Source organism: Epinephelus fuscoguttatus, linkage group LG4, assembly GCF_011397635.1.
Source record: "Epinephelus fuscoguttatus linkage group LG4, E.fuscoguttatus.final_Chr_v1".
Classification (NCBI taxonomy): Eukaryota; Metazoa; Chordata; class Actinopteri; order Perciformes; family Serranidae; genus Epinephelus; species Epinephelus fuscoguttatus.
Window position 1 is genome coordinate 42,525,826 of NC_064755.1, and position 26,584 is coordinate 42,552,409.

The 26,584-nt window shown below is 41.7% G+C and overlaps 1 protein-coding gene across 2 annotated transcripts in view; it reads right to left on the reverse strand.

The window, feature by feature from the left end:
* The window catches only part of si:dkey-106n21.1 (solute carrier family 23 member 2), an 83,688-nt gene that overhangs the window by 13,202 nt on the left and 43,902 nt on the right, over positions 1-26,584 (reverse strand). For both annotated transcript variants that reach the window (XM_049573036.1, XM_049573035.1), the window contains exons 6-9: positions 22,371-22,488; positions 14,357-14,513; positions 7,613-7,866; positions 3,728-3,892 (exon numbers count right to left, since the gene is read on the reverse strand). In XM_049573036.1, the coding sequence (XP_049428993.1) occupies positions 3,728-3,892; positions 7,613-7,866; positions 14,357-14,513; positions 22,371-22,488 (694 nt within the window). The remainder of the gene's footprint in view (positions 1-3,727; positions 3,893-7,612; positions 7,867-14,356; positions 14,514-22,370; positions 22,489-26,584) is intronic.

The window sequence follows — 26,584 nt, forward strand, 5'->3', positions numbered from 1 at the left end:
GCGTCTAGCTGTTTTAACAAATATTCATTACTTTTAACTATCTACTAACTTACGTGTGTACCATTGTTGGTATGATGATGTAACGAGTGCCGTCCCATTTCCTAGGTTAAGATTTCAAACCCTATCCCTCATCAGTTTAATTTTATTTATAAAGCCCAATATCACAAATCACAATTTGCCTCACAGGGCTTTACAGTATACAACACCCCTCTGTCCTTAAGACCCTCGCAAACCTTTAACAGGGGAAAAAAATGGTAGAAACCTCAGGATGTCGCACAGAACAGATCAACATAATACATTAACAGTAATCATGGCTTCCTTCTGAAGGGCTAATACTCTGTCGAGGGCACTCCAAAACTTGGCGTAGAGTCGAGGGGGAGAATGTGGATTGGGCCTTAGACTCATGAGAGCTGACGTTGTTCAGTAAAAACAAAATAAATATAGAATATGGACACAAAACCCTCATATGATGTTTCATGTTTTTACAAAGACTGATGGGAAAAAAATATTATGGGAAAAATACACTGTGTGGGTGGGTCTTATGAGTGATTAAAAGTACAGAGAAAATATTTCACAACTCCCTTAAACTCCCTGCTTCTTGGAATCTAAAGAACTCCTCATCAAAATACTTGCCTGAATTACAGAAAAAATGAACAGACATGAATTACCGAGGGGCCAAAATATTTGTTGTAACACAAAACGTGACATTTTGGTGACATTAATGTGAAACACAGTCCGTAATTGTTTTTTTTTATAAGTTACCAACTATTTTACAATGCAAAGTCAGACAAAACATCTCATAAAATCCAACTTCCCATGTTTTAGCATTTTTAAGACTTTTGAAAGATTGATTTAGGACATTTAAATATCAGTTAAGGCTTTGATTTTAGATTAATAAAGTAAATGCCTATTAAGACTTTTTAGGGATCTGTGGAAACCCTGTAAAAGATCTGAAATATTGCGTAAGATTTAACATTGTGATATTTTAGGTATTTATTACGTCTGTCAGCGTTAATGCATTAATCACGATGTGATCAAGGACTGTTTGTTTTTAATCAACACATTAACCGCTATCTGTCTCTCTGACGCACTCTTACTTGTGATCAAACCACTACAGCAGCTTCCACATTGATGAAAAATAAGGCACTACTGTGCTCCTGAATGGATCCTTTCACTTAAAAAAAAACACTCCAGGATAGCTCAGTTTCCAACACAAAGGTGATGGGCACCTTGTGTTGAACAGAATTATCACTAAAAGACTTCAAGTTTGAGCTGCCACCTGCGAACTGATCACACAGGTGCAGCAAATCAGACTGATGTCAGCAGGCAGCCACATCACCAAAGCCGGCAAGGCATTACTTTGGAGTGAGCCAATTACCACAGACCTGTGGATGACACTAAATCGAAGAAGTTAAATACGTCACTGCTAAATGAGTGGAAACTGACTGTAGACCTGTATGTGGAGTCCTGTGTGCAGTGGTGTGCACAGACTTTTTGAAGAGCAGGGGCGAAAAGCAAAAAAAAAAGGGCACATACAGCGCATTCTTGCCACTGAAGAGGGCACTTTAGACATGTTTATATGTTATACAAATGGCACATAGTATAGCCTTAAAACAGACTAACTAGACAGACTACTCAAGTTAGTTTGTAGTTAGGATCAGCATCCATGAGAACTGTGTAGATTCAACTTTGAACTGTGAAGAACACACAGAGACATGGATGTATGAAGGAAATAAATCCCTGGGTCCTCCCCCAGAACATTTTCAATTAAGCAGATGCCATTTCCTGTATTCTAGTGCATTTTAACACCATATTAGCACCAGATAATCCAAACTGGTTCTGTGAGATATAGTTCTGGCTCAGTATAGATCAAAAAAGGGCCCAGCATAAAAGTCATTACAACAGTTATGTTTCATAGTATTTCTTGGTCCTAATAGTCTTCTGGAGTTTAGTGTGTTTTTTCCACCCAAGAGGGCAGTTTAGTGTGTTTTGCCAACCAGGAGGGCACTTTACGGTGCGTTTTGGCTCCAAAGAAGGCACTTTACGGTGCGTTTTGGCTCCAAAGAAGGCACTTTACGGTGCGTTTTGGCTCCAAAGAGGACACTTAACGGTGCATTTTGGCTCCAAAGAGGGCACTTTACGGTGCGTTTTGGCTCCAAAGAGGGCACTTTAGGGTGCGTTTTGGCTCCAAAGAAGGCACTTTACGGTGCGTTTTGGCTCCAAAGAGGACACTTAACGGTGCGTTTTGGCTCCAAAGAAGGCACTTTACGGTGCGTTTTGGCTCCAAAGAGGGCACTTTACGGTGCGTTTTGGCTCCAAAGAGGACACTTAACGGTGCGTTTTGGCTCCAAAGAGGGCACTTGATGGTGCATTCTGGCTCCAAAGAGGGCACTTTAGGGTGCATTTTGGCTCCAAAGAGGACACTTGATGGTGCGTTTTGGCTCCAAAGAGGAGACTTTAGGGTGCATTTTGGCTCCAAAGAGGGCACTTTAGGGTGCGTTTTGGCTCCAAAGAGGGCACTTCAGGGTGCGTTTTGGCTCCAAAAGGGCACTTGATGGTGCATTCTGGCTCCAAAGAGGACACTTGACGGTGCATTTTGGCTCCAAAAACGGTACTTTAGGGTGCATTTTGGCTCCAAAGAGGGCACTTTACGGTGCGTTTTGGCTCCCAGGAGGGCACTTTAGTGTGCGTTTTGGCTCCCAGGAGGGCACTTTAGCGTGCGTTTTGGCTCCAAAGAGGGCAATTTAGTGTGCGTTTTTCAACAATTGGGCCACAAACTAAACTGTTTTGAAATGCAAAATAATTGAATTTTATGTAATATGTAATTAAAAATGCTATTAATCAGGATTAACTTGAAATGTAGCGATTAATCGTGATATAAAAACTGATTGTTTGACAGCGTAGTTTTCATCAAATGTGTCCGTCAGATTATTTTTCCAGTGCGTCGTAAATGTTGTCCGTTTGCTTCCTGCCTGCTGTTAAAGGTCAACAAATCCCTCATTACTCCTCTGTATCATAAAATACGGAAGCCTGTTCATGTTTTTCACCAGGATTGTCTTCAGCTTGATGATACAGCAAGTAACTACACAATAATGACATTTCTTTAACTAATATATAATAATAATAAAACTCTATCTCCTGATGTTAATAATGTAAAAGACATCTGTTGTTTGTGGGTTGTTTTAATGGGCAACAGTGCTAAAGACCTGCCCTTGCCTCCTGCTTTAATCACATACACAAATCTAGTGCCAGGAAACAGGATCACAGTTGACCTTAGTTCATACGGTTGCTTGTTGCTTGGACGGTTTCCCAACTACACTACCGACTATAAGTGTACCACCGCCCTCAGAAGACACTCAGAGATGCATTTTGGACTCAACCTGTAGAGGGCCAGCAACTGCCATGAGGAGAAAAAATCCATACAGAGTGAGCAGTGGTGTGGTATTTAACATATGACATACAGATATAAATGATTTAAGAAACAGCTGAGCTCATCTTTTTAATCTCAGTTTCATATAATCAGTTTGGTATTTTGTTTTCCCATTTTTCACACCAACTTTACTAATTTATTTTTCTGTTTTGTTGGATTTTTGCAACATTTTATTTTTTGTTATTTTGGTAATTTATTAGCACTTTGAGCTACCCAAATAAAGTGTTCCTCCATTCAGGAGGTGACTTGGATAAAAGTGTCCACCAGATATATGTTAGAACATTGAAATGTGTTTACCTGGAGGTTGGATATCCCCACTGCTGCAATCATTCCAAACATAACGAGGAACATGCCCCCAATGACCGGGTCTGGGATGGTGATAAATACTGCTCCAAACTTCCCAAAGATCCCCAGGACCATCATAAGAATACCGGTCGTCTGGAGAACCAGTCGGCTGCCAACCTGGCGTAAAATGAGCACAGGATCTTGTTATCCTTTGAATACAACATGGGTTCATTCATCATTCTCACCGTGTCAACTTTATTTTCACCACGATACTGTGATGGGAAAAAAACCTTTGAAAAGCACTTAGAAGAACAAGGACCCTATCAATCTGCTCTGCAATGGGTGTAAGGTAGATGTAGACATCAGACAACAGAGAAAGTAACGTCTCAAAAAGGATGCCCAGGTCAAACCTGCCGTAAAACACTGAGCTTAAGCAAAGGCTCTTTTCTGAACTGCTCAAAGACAGGCTGTAATTTTAACATTTCAAACTGACACCATGACTAAGTGCTTTAGACTTTCCACATACCATTCTACTGAAATGCAACAAAATACATTCCAAGTCTCGAACTTCAACATGAACGTTGTCCGTGTTTGCCAAGAGAAGACACAATACAGGATCTTGATATAATTTTTCTTGACAGATATATAACAAATTATTGGCAAATGTTTGGTATAAATAAACCACACATACAAAGGAACAGGGGGGTGCTAATGCACCTCAAAGACCAGTTGCCAGTAGGGATGTTCCTACTGACTCATTTCCTTTGCATTTAAACAGAAGTTTACACTTACACTAGTGGACGAGTCTGAAAGTCAGAAAACACTCATAAACAGTCACAGTTGTTCCAAAGTTAGTATAATAGCCTAGAGTTGGTTCGTGTTCTCACGGCAGCATTTACACGAGGACCAGATCAAATGTCTGCGTCAGAAAGCTGCTCTTGATTGGTCAGAATTTCCATGTGATGTCATGTCATGTTGATGCATTGGATGTGCTGAATGTGCATATTAAGGCAGTACAGGAGGAGGTGCACATTAATAATCCTCCAGGACTGTAACATGCTCATGTTTAACCCAAACAATGTGTCATGTGACTGCAGTTGGTTCACATCCAGGTCGGAACACCTTCTCACCACAAACCAACCGCACCAGAGTTCCTTTGTAACCAGACCGAGATCACCTCTCCAAGAAGGTTTCAGTCCGGTTGTTTTGGTGCACACCTGAGTGTGATTGCTGTGTTCACACCTGCCCAAAGGAACCGCACTAAGGGGGCAAACAAACTTGAGTTTGATTGAACTGAACCAAACAGGGCAGGTGTGAAAGCACCCTTAGTGTTTCGATTGAGAGACCTTGCAGCCGAAATTACACACTGGGATTAAAACTAGTTCAGAAAACACAGATCACAGATACGATTTTTCCTTTGTCTGTTTCTTTTCTTTACACTGTCAGCTAAAATACTTTTTAAAACTGTCCATAAAGGGTTGAACACGCTGCTGACCAGAGTCAAGATTTCTTTGTCTATTTATAGTTTTATTTATTGACATTATTTTGATTCTGATTGTTTGAATCTATCTGAATAAACTGTCTGAATAACTTAAACCTCAATTAACCTTTAACTTATACTCAGGAGCAAAAATCAGGCTTTAAACTTGAAAGAAAAAAATAATCTGATGCTTATTGTGATAATTATCATTAGACAGATATCAAAACTTTTATCATGATAACATTTTCGTCCATACTGCCCGGCCCTATTATTCATTCTTCTGTTTGTACAGTTCTTTCCGTTTTATCAGAATGTAAAGATGACAGTTTATTATCTAACAACATATCGGGGGAGTTTTGCAGAATGTCAAGAAATAGGATTAAAAGCACAAATCTTGGTGTAGGCCACGTATCAAGGAAAAAAAAAAAGAAGGCTTGTAAAGGAGTTGAAATCGAAGCATGCGTCTTCTCCTCTTTCAGTTATATGACCATCATTAAAAGTATTAGTCCCTCAGCAGCTCAACATGAGACTCACAAACAACTGCAGCACACAATCGACAAATCACCCAAAATTACAGGCGTACCTATGACAGCATGATCAAAAGTTAGGGCTAAATTACATCTGACCCCTCGAACTCAGTCACTGTCCCCGAGGGGGTGTTACAGGTACCAGTCCACCCAAAACAAGATGATATCAGCCATGATATACACGCGATGCCTCTTCTGTAAATTATTTTTATTTCTCCTTGTATTTTACCTTTATGTTACCTGGATGCTCGAGTTATTTATCTCTCTGAGTCACTGCCAAAACGGCAACACTAAAATGTGACATCAACCATCAGTCACTGAGGGAAGACGAGTTAGAAAACAACACAACGCTGAATACACAAGTTGAAACTAAACTAAACTAAACTAAATACTGTTTCAAAGAAATACTTAGAAGGAGCACTTCCTGGACTCAAACAGTTGTTCTTTGGACAAAGAAACAAATACAGTCACAAATCACAAGGAAACTCCAGGGTACTCTCTTTAAAACAGTTAAACTGCCCCCAAGTACAAGTTCGAGGTCTTTGTACTTTACTTGAGTGTATCCATTTTATACTACGTTCAGAAGCCAATATATGTTTTACTCCACTACATTTATTTGACAATATTAGTTACTTTGCAGATTCAGATGAAGATAAACTTAGAAAATACACTTAATTAATCCCGAGGGGAAATTCTGTCGTCATGCACACAGGTCCAGAGTACACACACACATACACAAACAGGATCTAAACATGCATTAAATGGAGAGATATCAGAGTGTGAGGCTGCATGTGAGCAGGCACCATGAGCAGTTGGGGGTGTAGTGCCTTGCTGAAGGGCACCTCGGCAGTGCCCAAGAGGTAAACTGGCATCTCTCCAGCTACCAGTCCACGCATAATATTTGGTCTGGATGGGGACTCTCTGGTTCCTAACCCAAGTCCCTGTGGACTGAGGTACTGCTACCAGGGAAGTAATTAATTATGTTGTATTATTATGGATTAAACTTCCTTGTATGAGACCGAGTAGATAAAAAATATATTAATTAGCTGGGGCTTCAACAGCTGCAACATCAGTAATGCTTACGTATGCATCACTAACGCCCGGGGCCCGCTGCCTACCTCTACCTGTGCATGACAGCTACTTCACTGAACAACTGTGGCTCACATGCATGTGGTGTTCACACAGGCAGCGTTGCTGCTGTGGTGCTGCTTCCTGCCAGCCCGTCTTTCTAGTTTCTAGTCTGTGTCATATAAAAGTGACAAAAATAAAAGCCTTGTGTTAACAAATACAGGGATTCTGTACAGAAATGTTAGAGGGCTTCTCGTTTGAAATGGAAACAAAACAAATCGAGTTAAAAATAAATATTTGTATTTTTTCTTATCTGTAAGGCATTCTACAGACACAGATACTGAAACTGTAGTGAAAGGTGTAATGTCACTGGGATAATGTCGTCATTTTCACTGGCTATTATTTTTGCTGCGAACCGCAGGAGTCAGGAGGGAAGGGCCACAGCTGATCTGCTGCCAAGTCACACCTCAGCCACACTGTTCACACAGGCCTTGTGGCTCTAACCTGTTCACATGGATACTGAAATAAAAAGCAAGATGTTCCACACTTCCCCAGTCAGCTCTCAGCCCGCTGGGTGCTGACCATAGCGTACAGCACTAACTTTTTAATAATGTGTAGTAAATCAAAGAATTAGTGAAATCAAAATCTGATGTTGCAAACAGACCGGACATTTTTATCTGTAGGCCACCTACAGTGATATGAATCAATCTGAGGAAACATAATGACTGATGCCCACTTGTAAGTACCTAACTGTTTGCTAAAATGTTGCACATTAGAGTTTAAGAGCCCAAAAACACAGGAGGAGTGTTTTTTGCGGTGTACCTTGGTGATGCCCAGTGCAGCAATGTTCTGGCTGTAAGAGGTGGTGCCGTTTCCAGTTCCCCACAGTGCAGCCAGGATGCAGCCGATGCCCTCTACTGCGATACCTCGATTTATGGCATGAGTCGGTGGAGGAGGAGCGCCAGACAGGCGAGCACAAGCGTAGTAGTCCCCGATTGATTCCATGGTCGATGCCAAGACGCCTGCCATCATACCCAGAACTGAAGACACGCTCACTGTGGGGACACCCCACTGACCTGTGTGAAGAGAGAAAAAATACTTAAGTTTCCACACGTACAGCTACAGACACACAACTTTTAACTCACAGACTGGAGCTATGACAGAATCCTTCAACATTATAAAAACGTCAGAGGTCTGTTTCAGCTCTGGATGACACATTAACTATTTAATGTTCCATGTTTAGTCTTGACTGAGGGAACAGCTATCAGACCTGTGAGGTCGGGTTCATATGTCAAAAGACAAACCATCCCTCCTAAACCACTGGCAGCCGTACAAATCATCTGCCAGCACAAAGGTTGACATCAGGGATACTGAACTTATGACCCGTGGGCCACATACATTAGTTTGGGGTTTCAAACACTTAATTTCTGACATTTTAGTGAATTTTCTACATCAGTTTATGGAGGAAATATCTTGAATTTAATCTAAGAAATGTGTGCTACTTTCATGTTTTAAGCCTAAATAAATAAATATTGAGTAAGCTGTGCCCCCTGCACACCCACCCCCCAAAATATCTACTCCATGCTGTAAATGTCCTGCGAACGCTGCCCTGAGTGACAGTGACAGGATTTGCCTCATGGCAAAGCTGAGTGAGGATTGGCCTCCTGTCATTTTGCAGAAGTGCCGCCCCAGGCAGAGAAAGTGGAGGATCCCTGGTTTACAGGACACCATACCAACTCTACCTGATCTGTCAATAAACATCTGGACAGATTCAAATATCATACTAAGATTTTATTTCCTAACATTTTGTGATTGAATTCATCTCAGCAGAAACCTTTCTGTAACAAATAATTCCTCAGGTGAATGTGGGACGCTGCTTCTCTGATCCTGTTCTAAGAGCGGCTCTCCACAAGGCTGCGCTTTTTTTTATATATTCTTATTTTATATCAGATCCTTTTTACAAAAGTATCTGATATAAAATATGTTGAAGTTCTTCTTTACAACAGGGCTGTAAACCAGTGAGTTCACAAGAGCGCACACATGCAGACAATCAAAAACTCGCTGGACAAGAGATCATGCAAGAAGTGAATAAACAGAGAGCACACTATATCATGCTCCTATAAATGTTTAATTACCACCGAGGTGAAGTTTCAAGCTTCATGCTCTTTGTCAGATGAAGAGCATGAAGCTCGAAACGTAACCTCGGCGGTATTTAAATATTTATGGAAACATAGTTTAGTGTGCAATCTGTTTTTCATAAAAACAACGACCCTCAGCAGAACTAAAGAAATTCATTTTTAGGAGACATTTCTATCCCTACCGAGCAAAGTTATACATAACATTAAACTTTATTTATATCTCACTTTTCAAAAACAAGTAATAATAATAAAGTGCTCCACCTGCATAAAAACATGAAATACAAATTGTAACGAGTTCAATACAGAATTGGAAACAAAGATAAAAGACAATTAATAAAACTCTAAATAAATTAATGAATACAAGCTAAAAACAAAAACTATAATTTAGAGCCATTTTATTTTAGAACTTATAAATTAAGTTTTCGGAGAGAACACTGAGCTTATCTGATCCCTGATCACTTCATTTGTCAGAAACATGGAGCCCTCACAGCAAATCTCCTGTGTTAAGCTTCATCCTGAGGACCCTATGCAACAACTGGTGTGCAGATCTGAGAGGACGAGCAGATAAGGATACAAGGAAAAGGTGTTAGGGGGTGAGAGGGTCAGGCAGAGGTGTGGGAGGGTAAAAACACGGGTGCAACTCATTAGAGGTGAAAAAGGTGTGAACGCCCTGGGGTGAGGGAGCGAGGAGGAGGAGCAGCTTAAACATTTAGAATTCCAGTTGATGTCAGTGTGAGGACACGAGGAAAACAACAGAATTTATTTTATTTAACCAGGAGGTCCAATTGAGACCTGGCCGAGGCAGCAGCCAATCAGAGCACATTTAAAATGCAACAAACACAGTATAAAATACAAAAATCCTGAATAAAACAACAGCTATTCAAACATAGTGGCCTCTCAAGAAAAACAAGCACGTCTCTGTCACCACGTTCTTTAGGATGCCCTTAAATTCATCAATGGACCAAAGTGTTTCTAATTTATAATCTTTTTGAAGATTGTTGCATGTCCATGGTGCAGAGTAGGAAACTGCAGTTTTCCCAGAGATCTGTTAAAACCTGGGGATCATTAAAAAGCAACCACTTTGGCAGAGCGTAGCTGGAAACTACCAGAGCTGACACAATGATATGTAATCTTACTACAAAATAAATGTAAGGGAGACATCAGTTCAGGGCACTTTCAATTTCGTTTTTCAGGAGACTGATTTAACAGCTGGTGGAACAGCTCAAAGTCTTGTCAAATATTCTAAAATATCTGAGGATTAAAATGGCAGAAACAGCTTTTAAAATCTATAATGGAGAGGAGGAAGGTCTCATACTATCATTCATCCTCAGTAAATCTGGTGAGGATAACAGATAAGACTAATTACAGGTCTGATCCACCACACTGAGTCGTAAAGAAGAGGTGTGTGTGTGTGTGTGTGTGTGTGTGTGTGTGTGTGTGTGTGTGTGTGTGTGTTTGTGAGTCAAACTCCAACATTGACAGGAGAGAAGCAGCAGCGCAGCGACTGGGTGTTGCCACTGATTTCCTGAATCAATTTGATTTCTATTCGACTGAAGATTTTCCAGTTACAATACCAATTGTTGCCGATATATGAAAGAGAGAGTTCTCAGAGAACTAACAGTGTAACATTTACAAAAAGAATGATGTCACAACAGGAATACAACTGAATATTTTATAACTAAATGTTTCTAGAGCAGCAACAGTAATATTAAAACAGCAAAGTCACAATATAAACTTAATATCTCACTGGAAACAAAATAAAAGCAGCGTCGTTTCATATCGTTCCTTTAACGTGGCAGGACAATTTAATGCTTTCCTCATTTTTATCCAGAGGGCAACTCAAATCTTTAACTGTCTCATATTTTATCCCCTAGGTGTTCCTGTTTTACCTGATTAGTGTGTTTAATGTTTAACAGGTTTATTCATCACTGATGCTTTTAATTTATTTGTTTAAATTTTTAATTGTGTGGTTTTATTGCTTTTTACCTCTTGTTGCTACTTTTATGTATGTGTGTCTTTGTTTTTTTCCTTTGTCTCAGTGCTTTTAAGTCATATTGTTCACTCGGCCACATTGTGTACTTCCGAGTTTAAATAAAGGATAGAAAAGAGAGAGAAGAGAAACATATACTGTATATCTATAACAGATAAGATAAAAACCATGAATAGTTAAAATAATGACTGGCTTTGATAGATCAGTCCAAAGGTTGTTGAATTTTATTAAAGCAGCACATGTTCCTTGAAACGACGGGACACATGCTCCACATGGAAATACTGCATGAGTTGTTGCCAGATTTACTTTCAGTCGTAGCCAGCTGACTGTCAGGAGGCTTAATGTCCCGGTGCGGTTATGAAAATCTGTCACTTAACAGATCGTTCAACAGTAAATTACCAGGAGATACACTTGAAGCAATTAAAGCAACATTGATAAATCTCTCCGACAGATTAAGCGACATTTTGGCGGATCATTAAAGAGCAGTTGTGTAACTGCAGCTAAGCGGCAGAATAAAAGAGAGGCTGACAGACAATTAGAATTAATTGCAGGAAGCACAAAGCTCAGCACTTTAAATGACTTCTGACAGTCGGGACACTCTGATATTCATTACAGCAATAACTGACAGACTGATTGTTAGTGACAAGTCAGCACCAACATAATGCTTCCTGTACAAAATAATTTAATCTCTGTACATGTGTGGGGTTTTTTAAACAAATAAATTACACCCAAAATACAAGTGTCGGGAGGTGACGCGGTGAGAGAGAACCCGTAACCATAACTGTACAAAACTGTATAAAAAGAGCACTGACTTAGTGACTTAGTGAAAAGGCAACCAGGTTGCGTTGAGGGGGACAGAGCAATAACGGAGAGAAATAGAAATGATATAAGAGGTGGTGAATTATTTACAAGAAATGTTCAAATGTGTATTTTTAACATGATATCAATATTCCATTTCTTAACAACATGGTTATCATCAATACTGATACAACCTAACAGATCAATAATCCATCCTTGTGACCACGTGTGTTGCACCTGCTCAAATCACAAAATATTAGGGGTGGGGGGAAAAAAAATCCATTCTTAGATGCATTATGATGCGCACGTGGATGATTCGGCATTGATTCACAAAGATCAATAATCGATTATCTAAATGTTTCTTAATAATGTGATGTTGGTGGAATTAAAGAGGTGGAACTCAACTGTGAGGGCAGTTCAGCACCTGGGCAGATAAAGTTATAATCTACCTTCAGAGGAGGCAGTGGCTGCAAGCTTCTTTTAATTTAATGCCTAGATAATTACACTTGTGAGACAAACGTAAGGTTTATTTGGGAAATTTTTCTACGCTATTCAGCAGACTTCTGTCTTTTACCAGTACTGGTGAAATCGTGTTGCTAAGGCACCATCAAAACTTTAGATTTGTAAATGGTCTGTAAGAGAGGAAATGACTTAAAGTGCTTCCTCAACAGCTTCCACTTTAGTTTGGTGTTGGTGGGGATGCCAGCGTTCATATGTAATGGCAGTGAGTGGTAGACTGACTAAATTTGGATTAAACGAGACATTTTTTTGAAACTGCACAATTACTTGCTGAGAGATCTCAGGCTGTTTATCAATGAATGTTTTTCAGAATGTGCTTCTTTGCACTAAAACAAATGGAGACATTTTGGGGTGCTGTGAAGGCCTGTGTCCACATAGCGTTTTTTTTTTTTTTTTTTAACAGCAGAAAAGCCGTAGCAGGGCGCTGGGGAGCACTTCATCCCCATGCTTTTTTTTTTATTTGACATGCTGAGCATGGGTTTTGTTTCTGTTAAAACAATGTCTTGACACTAAGGTCGTAGCTAATGCAGCACTACATTAACAGAGGGCTGACAGTTAACTTCAAGCTTACAAAGCTAATGGTGATAAAAGTAAACCATTCAGTGTCTGCTGGCCGGTCTCAATCAATCAATTAACCAATTTTATTTATAAAGCCCAATATCACAAATCACAATTTGCCTCAGGGCTTTACAGCATACGACATCCCTCTGTCCTTAGGACCCTCGCAGCGGATAAGGAAAAACTCCCCAAAAAACCCCCTTTAAAGGGGAAAAAAAACGGTAGAAACCTCAGGAAGAGCAACTGAGGAGGGATCCCTCTTCCAGGACGGACAGACGTGCAATAGATGTTGTACAAAACAGATCAGCATAACAAATTAACAGTAATCTACATGACACAATGAGACAGAGAGAGAGAGAGATGCAGGTAATGACAGTAGCTTACAACAACACTGTTGAAAGTAATAATATTATAGTTATAGTTCTGGTTACTGTGGTGCAATATGTTGAAAGTATGTATTAATACCTGGCAGTATACATGTGTGACAATAGTCATATGTGTATAATAACAGTAGAAGTATGGCTAATGACTAATGATGGCAGCAGCAGCAGGAGGCATCTGGCAGGACCACAGCAGCAGCACAACCACACACGTCACGCTGTCCAGGCACCGCTGTGATATGAGTTAATCTGAGAGACAGTGGAGCACAAAGGCTCCGGAGAAGAAGCCGAGTTAGTGACATCCAGAATGGCCGAGTTAGCAAGATGCAGTAATAGAATACGAGAGAGAGAGAGAGAGAGAGAGAGAGAAGGAGAGAAGGTGCCCGGTGTATTATAGGGGGGTCCTCAGGCAGACTAGGCCTAAGTCAGCCTAACTAGGGGCTGGTACAGGGCAAGCCTGAGCCAGCCCTAACTATAAGCTTTATCAAAGAGGAAAGTCTTAAGTCTAGTCTTAAATGTGGAGACGGTGTCTGCCTCCCGGACCGTAACAGGAAGATGATTCCACAGGAGAGGAGCCTGATAGCTGAAGGCTCTGGCTCCTGATCTACTTTTGGAGACTTTAGGGACCACGAGTAACCCTGCGTTCTCAGAGCGCAGTGTTCTGGTGGGATAATATGGCACTATGAGCTCTCTAAGATATGACGGAGCTTGACCATTTAGAGCTTTATAAGTTAACAGTAGGATTTTAAATTCAATTCTGGATTTTACAGGGAGCCAGTGCAGAGAACCTAAACAGGAGAATTTGGGTCTGCTCCCAAAAAATGAGCTTTTCTTTCTGTGTTGTCACAGCAGATGGTAGCCAAGCTAAAGAGGCGGCAGCTGGCATAGAAAAGGCACAAGAGTAGCACCCAGCGCCTGACCTCCTGCTTTCCAGGCAGTTAAAGACATGGCATAATGAGCTTGTAGCGACCGCACAAAAAAGGGCAGAGCGCTCTGATGAAAGGCTCCAGGCGGCTGCATACGCTCATTTCTCATTTGGAACAACTGAAAAAAAAATGCTATGTACACAAAGACCCTTATTTATAAGTTATTATGGGATGGTTTTACTGGTTTGGCCCACTTGAGATCAAATTGGACTGTATGTGACCCATGAGCTACAATGAGTTGGTATTTTTGCACTTACCTGGGTATGGCACGTGGAACCAGGGGGAGTTTGCCACAGCGTCCAGGCTGATGTCAGTCCTGGCTGAGAAGCCGTACTCATCGGACTTTGAAGGGAAGACATCAAAGACGGTCAGTAAGAAGCAGACCAGCCAGGCGCCGCACATCCCGAACAAAGCCTAGAGATTGTCATCAGATACAGGATGTGTCAGGACATTCAAACTGAACATCGACCAACATAAAACATTGTTTTCTGGTATTCTTCTAAGCAGCTCCTTCAGGCCTGGTGAGGCATTATTTGCTCCGTTTTGAGACTAAAAACCTCAAAGCTATTGAGTAAAATCATGTATTTACCTACACTCAGCCAACATTACCTGTCAGCTAACTGTTTTAATTATGAGCCACTGACAGCTCCAATCTGCCTTAAAGCCAATAAATCCATCCATCCCTACCTGCAACCACAGCTGTTGGGTAAGAACCTACTGGAGCGAAAGTATTTGCACAGTAACTCCTTTATTGCACCAGTTAAATAACATGAAGACGATTATGTTTTCACAATCTGATTTAATCATGAATTTCATAGCTGTAACGTTTGTCACTCGCATCCAGTTTGAGCCTGCATGCGTCTTTCTGCAGCACACCTCAGGCCCCGGTGTGCACTTTTGATTGGATTTGTACGGGGATTACGCGGGAGTTGTGCACAAGAATGCTTTTATCATATGCGGGGCTCTTCGAGGAGAGTTAAACGGTAGCTCCAGGGAAGAAAAACATGCCAGAAAAATATGTTCACATTTCCTTTATTCCTTCTTTGATGCCATCTTGACACCTGCACCTATACAGCACAGGATTCAACAGGAGGATAAATCAATTAAAGGAGTCATTATTTAAACTACAAATTATACATCCAAGTGCCAGAGTAAGTCATGCATTATACGACCACTTAGTGATGAATAGAACTTGCCAAGTGACTGTGTATACTGTTGGGTGTTGGCTACCCTCAGTAGGTGGGCTCTTTGTGTGCTGCTATGTAATCCCCGGCTTCGTCCCTTCATGCTGAAAAGAGCCACAATTTATGCTTTGTATTCACTGGATGAGGGACAACAAATACTGATGACTAGCTTTAAAAAAACATAACCATGTTTACTGTAAGATCAAGACACCTTGAGGGTTTTAGGCTTTCACAACATGTGAGTCATTCTGTGTTAATGTGAAGAGGTGCCATACATAAAGCATTCCAACGATTGAACCCTGAAGCCAAAATGACTCAGAGTTCTTCTAACTGTGTTCGAGGGATTCACTGTTATGTTTTCGCCCTTCAAAGACCTTCAAAGCGTGACCGAAAGCCACCAGTTAATTTCAGGGGTGCAAACTCATCAGGGGTAAAAAGGGTGAGGAAAACCCCTTTTACACTGAGGTCGTGCGATGACGTCGCCTAAGACTCCTTTCTTTTTGCCACCTTTGCATTTTAAACACCAAACCAAACATTGCAGGCATTGTGCTGCCCCAGTGTGGGATTTCAGATGGCATGCGGGCATTTTAAAAAGAGGCTATGTCACACAACAGGGTCGCAACAGGGGCCTGGTCCATGGTCCTGTTCTGCCAGCTGTCCCTTCCTAATCCGCTGCTGGTTTAAAGGTGAGACAGCTCTGTCCCCCTATCCCCCTATTGTACCTTCTATAAAGAAAGGCGAAGAGGAATAACAGTCCCAAGCTGGACATATTATCACATAGGCCAAATAAGGTTTTCATAAGTCTATTTTAAGAGATTCTTACTTTAAGGCATGCGGGCAGTCAAAAACTGACCTCATATAATTCCCTGTGACTCTCCTCGCAGACCCAGATTCAGTACCCCCCTTTAAAAACTCATCAGATCTACTCAATCTCACAAAGGACCCATTTTGGATTAAAAACGCAGAATTTGACTGAAAGGAGACAAGATTGCACCCCTGTGATATTTTAGCTGTTATTGAACAGACAGAAAGATGTCATGTTTATTAAAGGGGATGAGGCTTGGTGACGTAGATCCTCAGCGAAAATATATATTTGGATCTCTTGTCACAGTGTAAATCACTGTGGCATACAAAGCAGCACATATATCTGCTGAGCTCTGATTGACAGTGACCAGCAGGTATGTTACTGAGGATTTGTGCTGGACTAAAACCCAACCTAAGATAAATACAGGTCAAAATACACATTCTTTGAGTTGGTCCATCACCACAGGCGATCTCTACCTGACAGCTAATGACTGTAGTCATAGAATAATATATTTGAAGGGACCCTCCTCCCAAAACAGAAAAGACACAGTCCTGTTATTTCTTTAAACATTTGTATCTGTGTTTCCCAGTCACATTAACTTCTATTAAAAAAAAAAGAAGACTAACAAGATATTTATCACTTTGTTTATATTATAGCACTTCTAAAGAGTTATGACTTGTTGGCATGTTTTCAGCTCTACAGACTGACGGATTTCCTGTTTCAGCCTCCTTGACAAAAGAATGCTACCTCATATGAAAGGCCACATCTATATTCTTGAAAAACGTTAAGCTGCTGGTACACAGTGGCACCACCAAGGAGAGGGATAGGCCACCCTGATACACCTGCTCACCCCCCCACTCCTTCCTGGTGAAAAAAAAATTGGAGGCAAACTTTACGATCTTTAAGAGGCTGTGGCGTAGGGCCGGGCCGTATGGACAAAAATTTGTATCTCTGTATTTTCTACAAAATGGGCTTCATGCAAGTCAAAACCACATGTGAGATGTCACAACCACTTTCATAAACACAAACTGTGATCAAAATAAAATGCAAAGACAGGGATTTTTTTCCCCTGTTTGAAAATAAACAGCTGCACAACATGTAAATGAAAAATAATATAAAATACACAGCAGGGCTGCACGTTAATGTTTTGCACACAGCACTGGAGCTACAGAGGTTTACAAGTTTGCAGCACAGGACACTAAACTATAACATGACTATAAAAGGATCAGGTAGGTTTGAGAAGATTGAAAAATTTTGTGGGCGGAGTTAAAAAGTCGCTTTCCATCTGTTGGCCTTTTAAATTAATCTAGGGCTGGAAAATGATTTAAATATTTTAATCTGATTTCGCGCTGTGATGTACTGCATGTGTGTTACTGTGGTCATTTCATTCATCTCACAGACTGATGTAGCACAGCACATGCAGCATATAGACCGATGTGGCACTGTGATGAACAGTCAGATTAAACAGAGGAGCAGCTCTGTGTCTCTCTGAGTGCTGATGGAGAACATAGGAGTAAATGAGGTGGGCAGAGCTGTGCAGAGTGTGAGAGAGGAGATTCACACTGGTAGTCTTTATGTAATGTAATCTATAATGATAAAAACAGTGTTGTCTAAATGTTTCTCTTGCTTGAAAATGTATTGACATATTGTACAATGGTTATATCACCCAGCCCTACTGTGACATGCTCATCTTTTTAATGTACAGTGAAGATAGTGGTATCTGGTAAAACTACGCTGGCAAAGCTTCTCCATGATAATAATCTATTTGAGGAATTTCAGGCAGGATTTAGAGTGCATCATAGCACTGAGACAGCACTAGTTAAAATTACAAATGACCGTCTGATTGCTTCAGACAAAGGACTCGTCTCTGTACTTGTTTTATTAGATCTTAGTGCAGCGTTTGACACTATTGACCATCAAATTCTACTGCAGAGACTGGAACACTTAATTGGCCTAAAAAGTTCTGCACTAAGCTGGTTTAAATCTTATTTATCTGATCGTTTTCAGTTTGTTGACGTTCGTAATGAATCATCCTCTCGTACCAAAGTTTGTTTTGGAGTTCCACAAGGTTCTGTGCTCGGACCAATCCTATTTACTCTATATATGCTTCCTTTAGGTAACATCATTAGAAATCACTCTATAAATTTCCATTGTTATGCGGATGATACTCAGTTGTATTTATCGATGAAGCCAGAAGAAACTAATCAATTAACTAAACTCCATAACTGCCTTAAAGACATAAAAACTTGGATGAGCACCAATTTCCTGATGTTAAATTCAGACAAAACTGAAGTTATTGTTTTTGGCCCCAAACAACTCAGAAAATCTTTATCTGATGACATAGTTTCTCTAGATGGCATTGCTCTGGCCTCTAGCACTACCGTAAGAAACCTCGGAGTGATATTTGATCAAGATTTGTCTTTTAATTCTCATTTAAAACAAACTTCACAGACTGCATTTTTTCATCTGCGAAATATTGTGAAAATTAGGCCTATCCTGACCCGAAAAGATGCAGAAAAATTGGTCCACGCTTTTGTTACCTCAAGGCTGGATTACTGTAACTCTCTATTATCAGGTAGCTCTAGTAAGTCCTTAAAAACTCTCCAGCTAATTCAGAATGCAGCAGCACGTGTACTAACAGGAACTAAGAAACGAGATCATATTTCTCCTGTTTTAGCTTCTCTGCACTGGCTCCCTGTAAAATCCAGAATTGAATTTAAAATCCTACTGTTAGCTTATAAAGCTCTAAATGGTCAAGCTCCGTCATATCTTAGAGAGCTCATAGTGCCATATTATCCCACCAGAACACTGCGCTCTGAGAACGCAGGGTTACTCGTGGTCCCTAAAGTCTCCAAAAGTAGATCAGGAGCCAGAGCCTTCAGCTATCAGGCTCCTCTCCTGTGGAATCATCTTCCTGTTACGGTCCGGGAGGCAGACACCGTCTCCACATTTAAGACTAGACTTAAGACTTTCCTCTTTGATAAAGCTTATAGTTAGGGCTGGCTCAGGCTTGCCCTGTACCAGCCCCTAGTTAGGCTGACTTAGGCCTAGTCTGCCGGAGGACCTCCCTATAATACACCGGGCACGTTCTCTCCTTCTCTCTCTCTCTCTCTCTCTCTATGACTATTGTCACACATGTATACTGCCAGATATTAATACATACTTTCAACATATTGTACAGTAGCCAGAACTACAACTATAATATTATTACTTTCAATAATGTTGTTGTAAGCTACTGTCATTACCTGCATCTCTCTCTCTCTCTCTCTCTCTCTCTCTCTCTCTCGTGTCATGTGGATTACTGTTAATTTGTTATGCTGATCTGTTCTGTACGACATCTATTGCACGTCTGTCCGTCCTGGAAGAGGGATCCCTCCTCAGTTGCTCTTCCTGAGGTTTCTACGGTTTTTTTTCCCCGTTTAAGGGTTTTTTGGGGAGTTTTTCCTTATCCGCTGTGAGGGTCTTAAGGACAGAGGGATGTCGTATGCTGTAAAGCCCTGTGAGGCAAATTGTGATTTGTGATATTGGGCTTTATAAATAAAATTGATTGATTGATTGAAAGCTTATTGCAAGAGGGCGAAATAACGTTCCACATTTAGGGAACATCTTGCAAGGTCATTTTTAAAGCAGTGGTAATTATGACAGCTATTTTAGATTTAGTCTGAGTCATGAGACAAAAATACTTTTTAGTATTAGTACTGGTGATTCAAACTAAACTTTCATTTCTGTCAGAGTTCAGACTGTTTACTTACAACACAGCTACACTCACAGATAACTGAGCCTCCTACCTGCCTGTAAAACACCATCAACCCAGAAACCTTCTCCAGTCCAGACTGAGTGGAGTCCTGCGGGGTGAAGCTGTGAAGTCCGACGGCCGCTGGCTGCGAGCCGCCGAACTTGCTAACAGCCACCCCTGCAACTAACAAACTCAACAAATCTATTCAGCAGCTCCACCATCCACACCAACTCACACCAACCGAAACATCCTGGTGCAGACTATTTACTGGAGTTTAGCAGCCTATTGCTCATGCAGCATTTGAAGATAATAACAGGCACTACCGTTCTCGGTTTTCAATGTCTGATAGTCCACCACCGATATTTTTATGTCTTGCCAACAAAAATGAAACACAGATTTTGTCTAAGTTTTTATTATCAAGAGCTACTTCAAGCCCATCATCATTTCATTTTCGTCATGGAAAAAAGGTTGTTAACAAAAAACTTTTGTTGTAGTTTTTTGTCAATGAAATTAACTCGTCCCTTGAATGGGTTTTGTGGGTACCAACAGGTCTCGCCTGAACTTGAGAGGGTTTGTTCCCAGTAAATGTTCCTGACGATCCATGTACTCTTTCAAATTAGAGCTGTTTATTAGGCTTTACAAGGAAAAGGACAATCTGCCTATTTAAAGTATGATGAATCGCCTAACATGTATATACAGATACATGACACATTAAAACAGGATTGTTGTGGAGCTCAAAATCTTAACTGTACCAGTATTAGTCTGTGAACATCAGATAATTAGAGACCTTTACTTGTTAATAAGAAACCAAAGTATATCGGCATGTGATTTACCCTCCTTTACCCTCAACTCAACTGCATAACAGAATTCCTGAAAAAGTTATAGCTTTCGGCTTTGGTGTGTCACCCACTGTGGCTGCCCCTATGAAACATTTCTGGGGGTGCCACTGCCATTATATAATACGGCTGGGATGAAAGGCTTATTTCCCAATTCAAAGCTATCAAGATACTTATTGGGATTTTTAATTATTGGGATTCCACAAGAACTGCAATTCAGTATTACAATTTATCGCAATTCTTGTTTACTTTTTTAACACTAGACAATGGGAAAAAGTGACATCATACTGTATGCTTTTAGAGGCTGTACATCATGAGACATATTTCTAAAAACAATGCACAACACAGTGTTTCTGACTTTGATTTTTCGCAGCATCCTATACTGAAAAAAAGTGGTAATTAATTGAGGGACGATGCCTGACAAGCTGTCAATTATCAGTTTTTAATGGCCGACATGGAGGAGTGAACCATCTGACACACAGCAAAGGCCATTAAAAACAGGACACCTCGAAGGGCATTATCCCGCTTCTACCGTGGTCACCTACCAATGATTAAAAAAAAAAAAAAAAAAAAAAGAATATTTATTCATATTTTTATACTTTCTGCAGTCAAAATCTCAAGTTTTTCACAAGTCATAACTCAGTTTGCCTGGTAACACCTGAGAGTTTAAATGATACCTGGAACAATCCTTACCGCCCCATAAGGTTCTAATGCAATAGAAATGTTATTCACATCTCCAGTAAATAAGATGAACCTTAGATACGACTTAGCAACAGGAGATTTTCTAGTCCACTCAGCTCATGGAACCCTTTGGCTCCGCTATTAGCCAGAGAGCTAATGCTCTCAAAGTCAATAACATACAGGTGTCAAAAAGTAAATATAATTTAAGAGTATGTTTAACAACAACACTAACTAGCTACCAGTCATGTCATGAAGGCCATGTGTGGCATTACTGTCAGCTGCAGCCTGAAGCAGCAAGAAGAGTGATGGATGGGATGTCAAATAATTCAGAGGAGCAGTGTATACCTGCAGCGTGTCTTCCATTCTCCATCATGTGGAGTTCAGAGGATGAGACACTCAGTATGTTTACATGACATCAGAGAAAATGTATTATTGTGTCAGTCCGACATTTAAAATCCATGTAAACATGTTAGTCCGAATGAGTTCATACTAAAGTGAATTTCTCAAAGTCGGAGTAACACACCCAGAGTTCACAGTAGCAGCTCTAGTGACTCAGATTCATCTGGCACAAATCCCCTCACCGGGTTCACAGGGCGCTGGGTCTAATCTGTGTAATGGCAGCAACAGAAAGTTTGCTGATCTGGCAGAAAGTTTAGGCTCGGCTGGCTAAAACTGAGTTGCAATTCGAGCAGCTGAAGGACCGTCCTCAGACCATCTACCACTGTCTGCTTTCTCACTACGGCTTTTTTATGTCGTCAGGTTACTCATAGATTACCACAATAGAAGTGGTAACTTCTTTCCATCCCTGTGTCTGAATATCTATCTACACACACAACACATTTTTGAGTCAGTTTTGCAGACTATTACTTGACACTGGATGATTTTTATGCACTGTACTTTCAATAAAAATTGTTTTGAAGCATGCCACTGATAATGCAGGGCACAGCTGCTGAAATTAAAATGTTTTGGGTTTTTCCTTGACAGAAGATAAGCAGGAGGCATGAGATCTGGACACTGTTGGCAACTCACGGAGAAGAGCTTGAAGAGGGGATACTGGAAAACCTTCCACTTCTTATCCTTGTAGGCAATCATTGGTACATTGACTTTGCTGAGGTACTGAGAGAAGAGGAGGATCAGACAGACTGTGCTGTGGGAAAAACAAAGAAGACAAAATGTGTCACTCACAGTTGTTTCCCTCAAGGCCTGGCCCTTACTCACAGCTATTAGTTTAATTGTGCTTAAGCATAGCATGCTTATATACATCACAGGAAGGTGGAGGTCAGAGCAAGTGAAAACATGTCATTTTACTCAGAAGGCATACCGACAAGATACTTGTCATTGTGTCAAAGATTACAGCTCAGTAACAGTACAAGTGGAGCAGAAGTGGCCATGTGAACGTTGTAAAAGCCTTTCCTCAGTTCTTGCCTTTGAATGGCATTTCATGCTGCGCATGAAAACACTGCACACTGTGCATGAAATACTGTTCTGCACCGACGCAAGTGTCATGGTGCATTTTATTTCAGTGGGAAAGGCTGTAGCCTGGTGAACGCATAAAAACGTGTGCCAGAAAAGGTTACTGGAAATAATTAAGACTTGATTTATTTTGGAGAAAAGAATGAGTTCCTTTCTGTATCTCTTATCTTCACTGTGTTCCACATAATGAGCACATCACTCAAATCCAATTTAAACGTTTACATTGTAGCTCAAACACTGAGTCAGATTGAACTTATGACCGCAGAAAAATCAGTCTCAACATCCAGATTAACATAAAGAATGAAAAATATGTGCTTGGGAAAAAACAGTAACTGCCTATCTATGCAATCAGCACAGTTTCAAGATTAGAGTCATCAATTCAGTATCTGACCAAATGTCTCCCCTCCTGTTCCTGAGATATGAAAATCTGGAGGACAGGAACAAATGTATCCTAGGCTGAGGTTGGTCAGTACAAGTATCTGCTCCTTTGTGTGAGGAGGAACAGGAGGAACACAGCCAGAGCCCTACAAAATGACCTCCAGCAGGCTACTGACCACACTGTCAGAAACAGACTCCATGAGGGCGGCATGAGGGTGTGAAAGAGTCTGGAGATGCTATGGTGAATGTTATGCTGCCTGTGACATCATCCAGCATGACTGGTTTGGCAGTGGGTCGCACACAGACCTCCATGTCATAGCCAGCGGCACCCTGACTGCTGTTAGGTGCTGGGATGAAATCCTCAGAGCGACTTTCAGACCTTATGCTGGTGCAGAGGGCCCTGGGTTCCTCCTGGTGCAGAGGGCCCTGGGTTCCTCCTGGTGCAGAGGGCCCTGGGTTCCTCCTGGTGCAGTGGGCCCTGGGTTCCTCCTAGTGCAGTGGGCCCTGGGTTCCTCCTGGTGCAGAGGGCCCTGGGTTCCTCCTGGTGCAGTGGGCCCTAGGTTCCTCTTGGTGCAGAGGGCCCTGGGTTCCTCTTGGTGCAGAGGGCCCTGGGTTCCTCCTGGTGCAGTGGGCCCTAGGTTCCTCTTGGTGCAGAGGGCCCTGGGTTCCTCTTGGTGCAGAGGGCCCTGGGTTCCTCCTGGTGCAGTGGGCCCTAGGTTCCTCTTGGTGCAGAGGGCCCTGGGTTCCTCCTGGTGCAGTGGGCCCTGGGTTCCTCTTGGTGCAGAGGGCCCTGGGTTCCTCCTGGTGCAGAGGGCCCTGGGTTCCTCCTGGTGCAGTGGGCCCTAGGTTCCTCTTGGTGCAGAGGGCCCTGGGTTCCTCCTGGTGCAGAGGACCCTAGGTTCCTCTTGGTGCAGAGGGCCCTGGGTTCCTCCTGGTGCAGAGGACCCTAGGTTCCTCCTGGTGCAGTGGGCCCTGGGTTCCTCCTGGTGCAGTGGGCCCTGGGTTCCTCTTGGTGCAGAGGGCCCTGGGTTCCTCCTGGTGCAGAGGACCCTGGGTTCCTCCTGGTGCAGAGGACCCTAGGTTCCTCTTGGTGTAGAGGGCCCTGGGTTCCTCTTGGTGCAGAGGGCCCTGGGTTCCTCCTGGTGCAGAGGACCCTAGGTTCCTCTTGGTGCAGAGGGCCCTGGGTTCCTCCTGGTGCAGTGGGCCCTGGGTTCCTCCTGGTACAGAAGGCCCTGGGTTCCTCCTGGTGCAGAACAATGCACCAGAGGAACCAGTGCAATCTGATTTCAATTTTTACTTTGATTTTCAGTGTGATTTTGAATCCAGCCCTCAGTGGGTTGATGATTTGGTTTCCACTGACCGTTGTTACGTCATTTTGTTCTCATCAAATTATACAATGTACATCAGTGAAGATCTTCATGTTGAATAATTCGTTCATCAAGATCTGATGTGTGATTTAAGTTTTCTCTTATTTGTGTAAGTGTATTTAGTATCATGGAACCAATGATCCAAATGGACTATATAAACATACGGATATTAATGTTATTCTGAATATGATTATTATTAATTGTCCAGTATTCTATCAATATGATGATGGTCAGTCACAGTCAGTTTGTTGTTAGACTGTTGTGGTCAATGCAGGCGAGCCCTCATGGCCTTGGGGGAAGCTGCTCAGTTCACTTAACAACCACAAAACAAGGATTTTCTGAAAGTTACATATGGAACCTTTAAATCTAGAATAGTGTTAAATAAAGGATGTTTTTTTTTTGGCTGATCATATTGATCCTGTTCTAGAAATGGACTTCCTCATTTCCCCTGCACTGTGTCGTCTGGCAGACTGACTGAGTGTCAGCATTTCTTCTGTGTTGGGAGTGTTGAATTACAACCACAAGATGTCTCCGCTGCTGTAAGCTGCTGATGATCCTGCACAGAGACTGTGTTGGTGTCAGGGCAATGGGGCTAAGAAGGATATTACTGATTACCATCCATATATGGCACCGGGAGGTGGATGTGCTGAACCTTTTAAAACCCACAAGGATCACTCTATGTAATGACTTTAGTCTGCATTATCTGGAGATGGCGGCGGTAAATGAAGACAGATTTCATGGGGCTGGACAGGTCAGGAGCAAAGGTAAATCAAAGGAGACTTAATGTAGAACAGTGAGCAGCAGCGCCAGTATTGTGGAGATTAGGGGGATTTGAACTGGGGACATGATTGGAAAAAGAGGGTGGTAAACAGACAATGAGACACTTAATGAATGCAGACATTTTGCTGCACCGAAATTAGACATCTGTTTCTAATGTAATGTTATTAGTTTCCCATGTGTTCCTATGTCTCATCTTAATGTACTGTATTTAGTATGTTGAAATATATTCACATTAATCGTATTATATCAATCAAATATTGCACTGCCATCATTACTTCAAATCCCACTAAGCTATTGGACAGACGTACAGTACAGTACATACCGACTCAAAGGGATGACGACAAAACAATAAAAGAAAATCCAGAATAAATGAGTTAAGAGAACTATGAAATAGATGCTTACATAAAGGGTATTAAGGGTTCCTCAACAGTTCAGTGAAAAGGATGTGAATCAGATACTGTGGCCTTCCAAATATCTGCATCTCAGCACAATTGAACATGTGTAGGAGACTTTGGACTTGAGCCGCAGATATCATGAAAAACACCAAATGAGGAATAAGGGAACATCTTTTAGCACTGTTGTTCATCCAGTCAGTGCAATTCAGAGACTCTTAACAAATGACAAGAGTGATTGAAGCTGGAGGCCTGTGGTGGAGCAACAGTTGACATAAGTGAAAATTTTCCTTTAATGTGTCACCGATCTGTGTATGCATATAGTACAAACACAGTGGCCCTCATATATGAAACAAACTTAGAATAGAAAACTGGGCGTATGGTGATTTCCATGCAACGCTCGACATCTATCAATGTGAAAGTAAGCAGAGGCTACAATCAAATCCTACGACAGGTCTCAGGTCATGTAAGCAAGTTTGAGTCTGCAAGGACTTGCTGTGCAACAGAATAAATCTCACTGAGTTGGAGAATTGTTATTAGATCATATTATGGCTCTGTGGGTCTAGCTTTGTGGGACTGTCTTTGTGGGACTGGCTCCATGGGACTGTCTTTGTGTAACTGGCTCTGTGGGGCTTGCTGTCTGGGGCTGCTCTGTGGTACCAGCTCTGTGGGTCTGGCACTGTGGGACTGGCTCTGTGGGATTGGCTCTGTGGGGCTGGCTCTGTGGGACTGGCTCTGTGGGGCTGGCTCTGTGGGACTGACTCTGTGGGACTGGCTCTGTGGGATTGGCTCTGTGGGACTGGCTCTGTGGGACTGGCTCTGTGGGGCTGGCTCTGTGGGACTGACTCTGTGG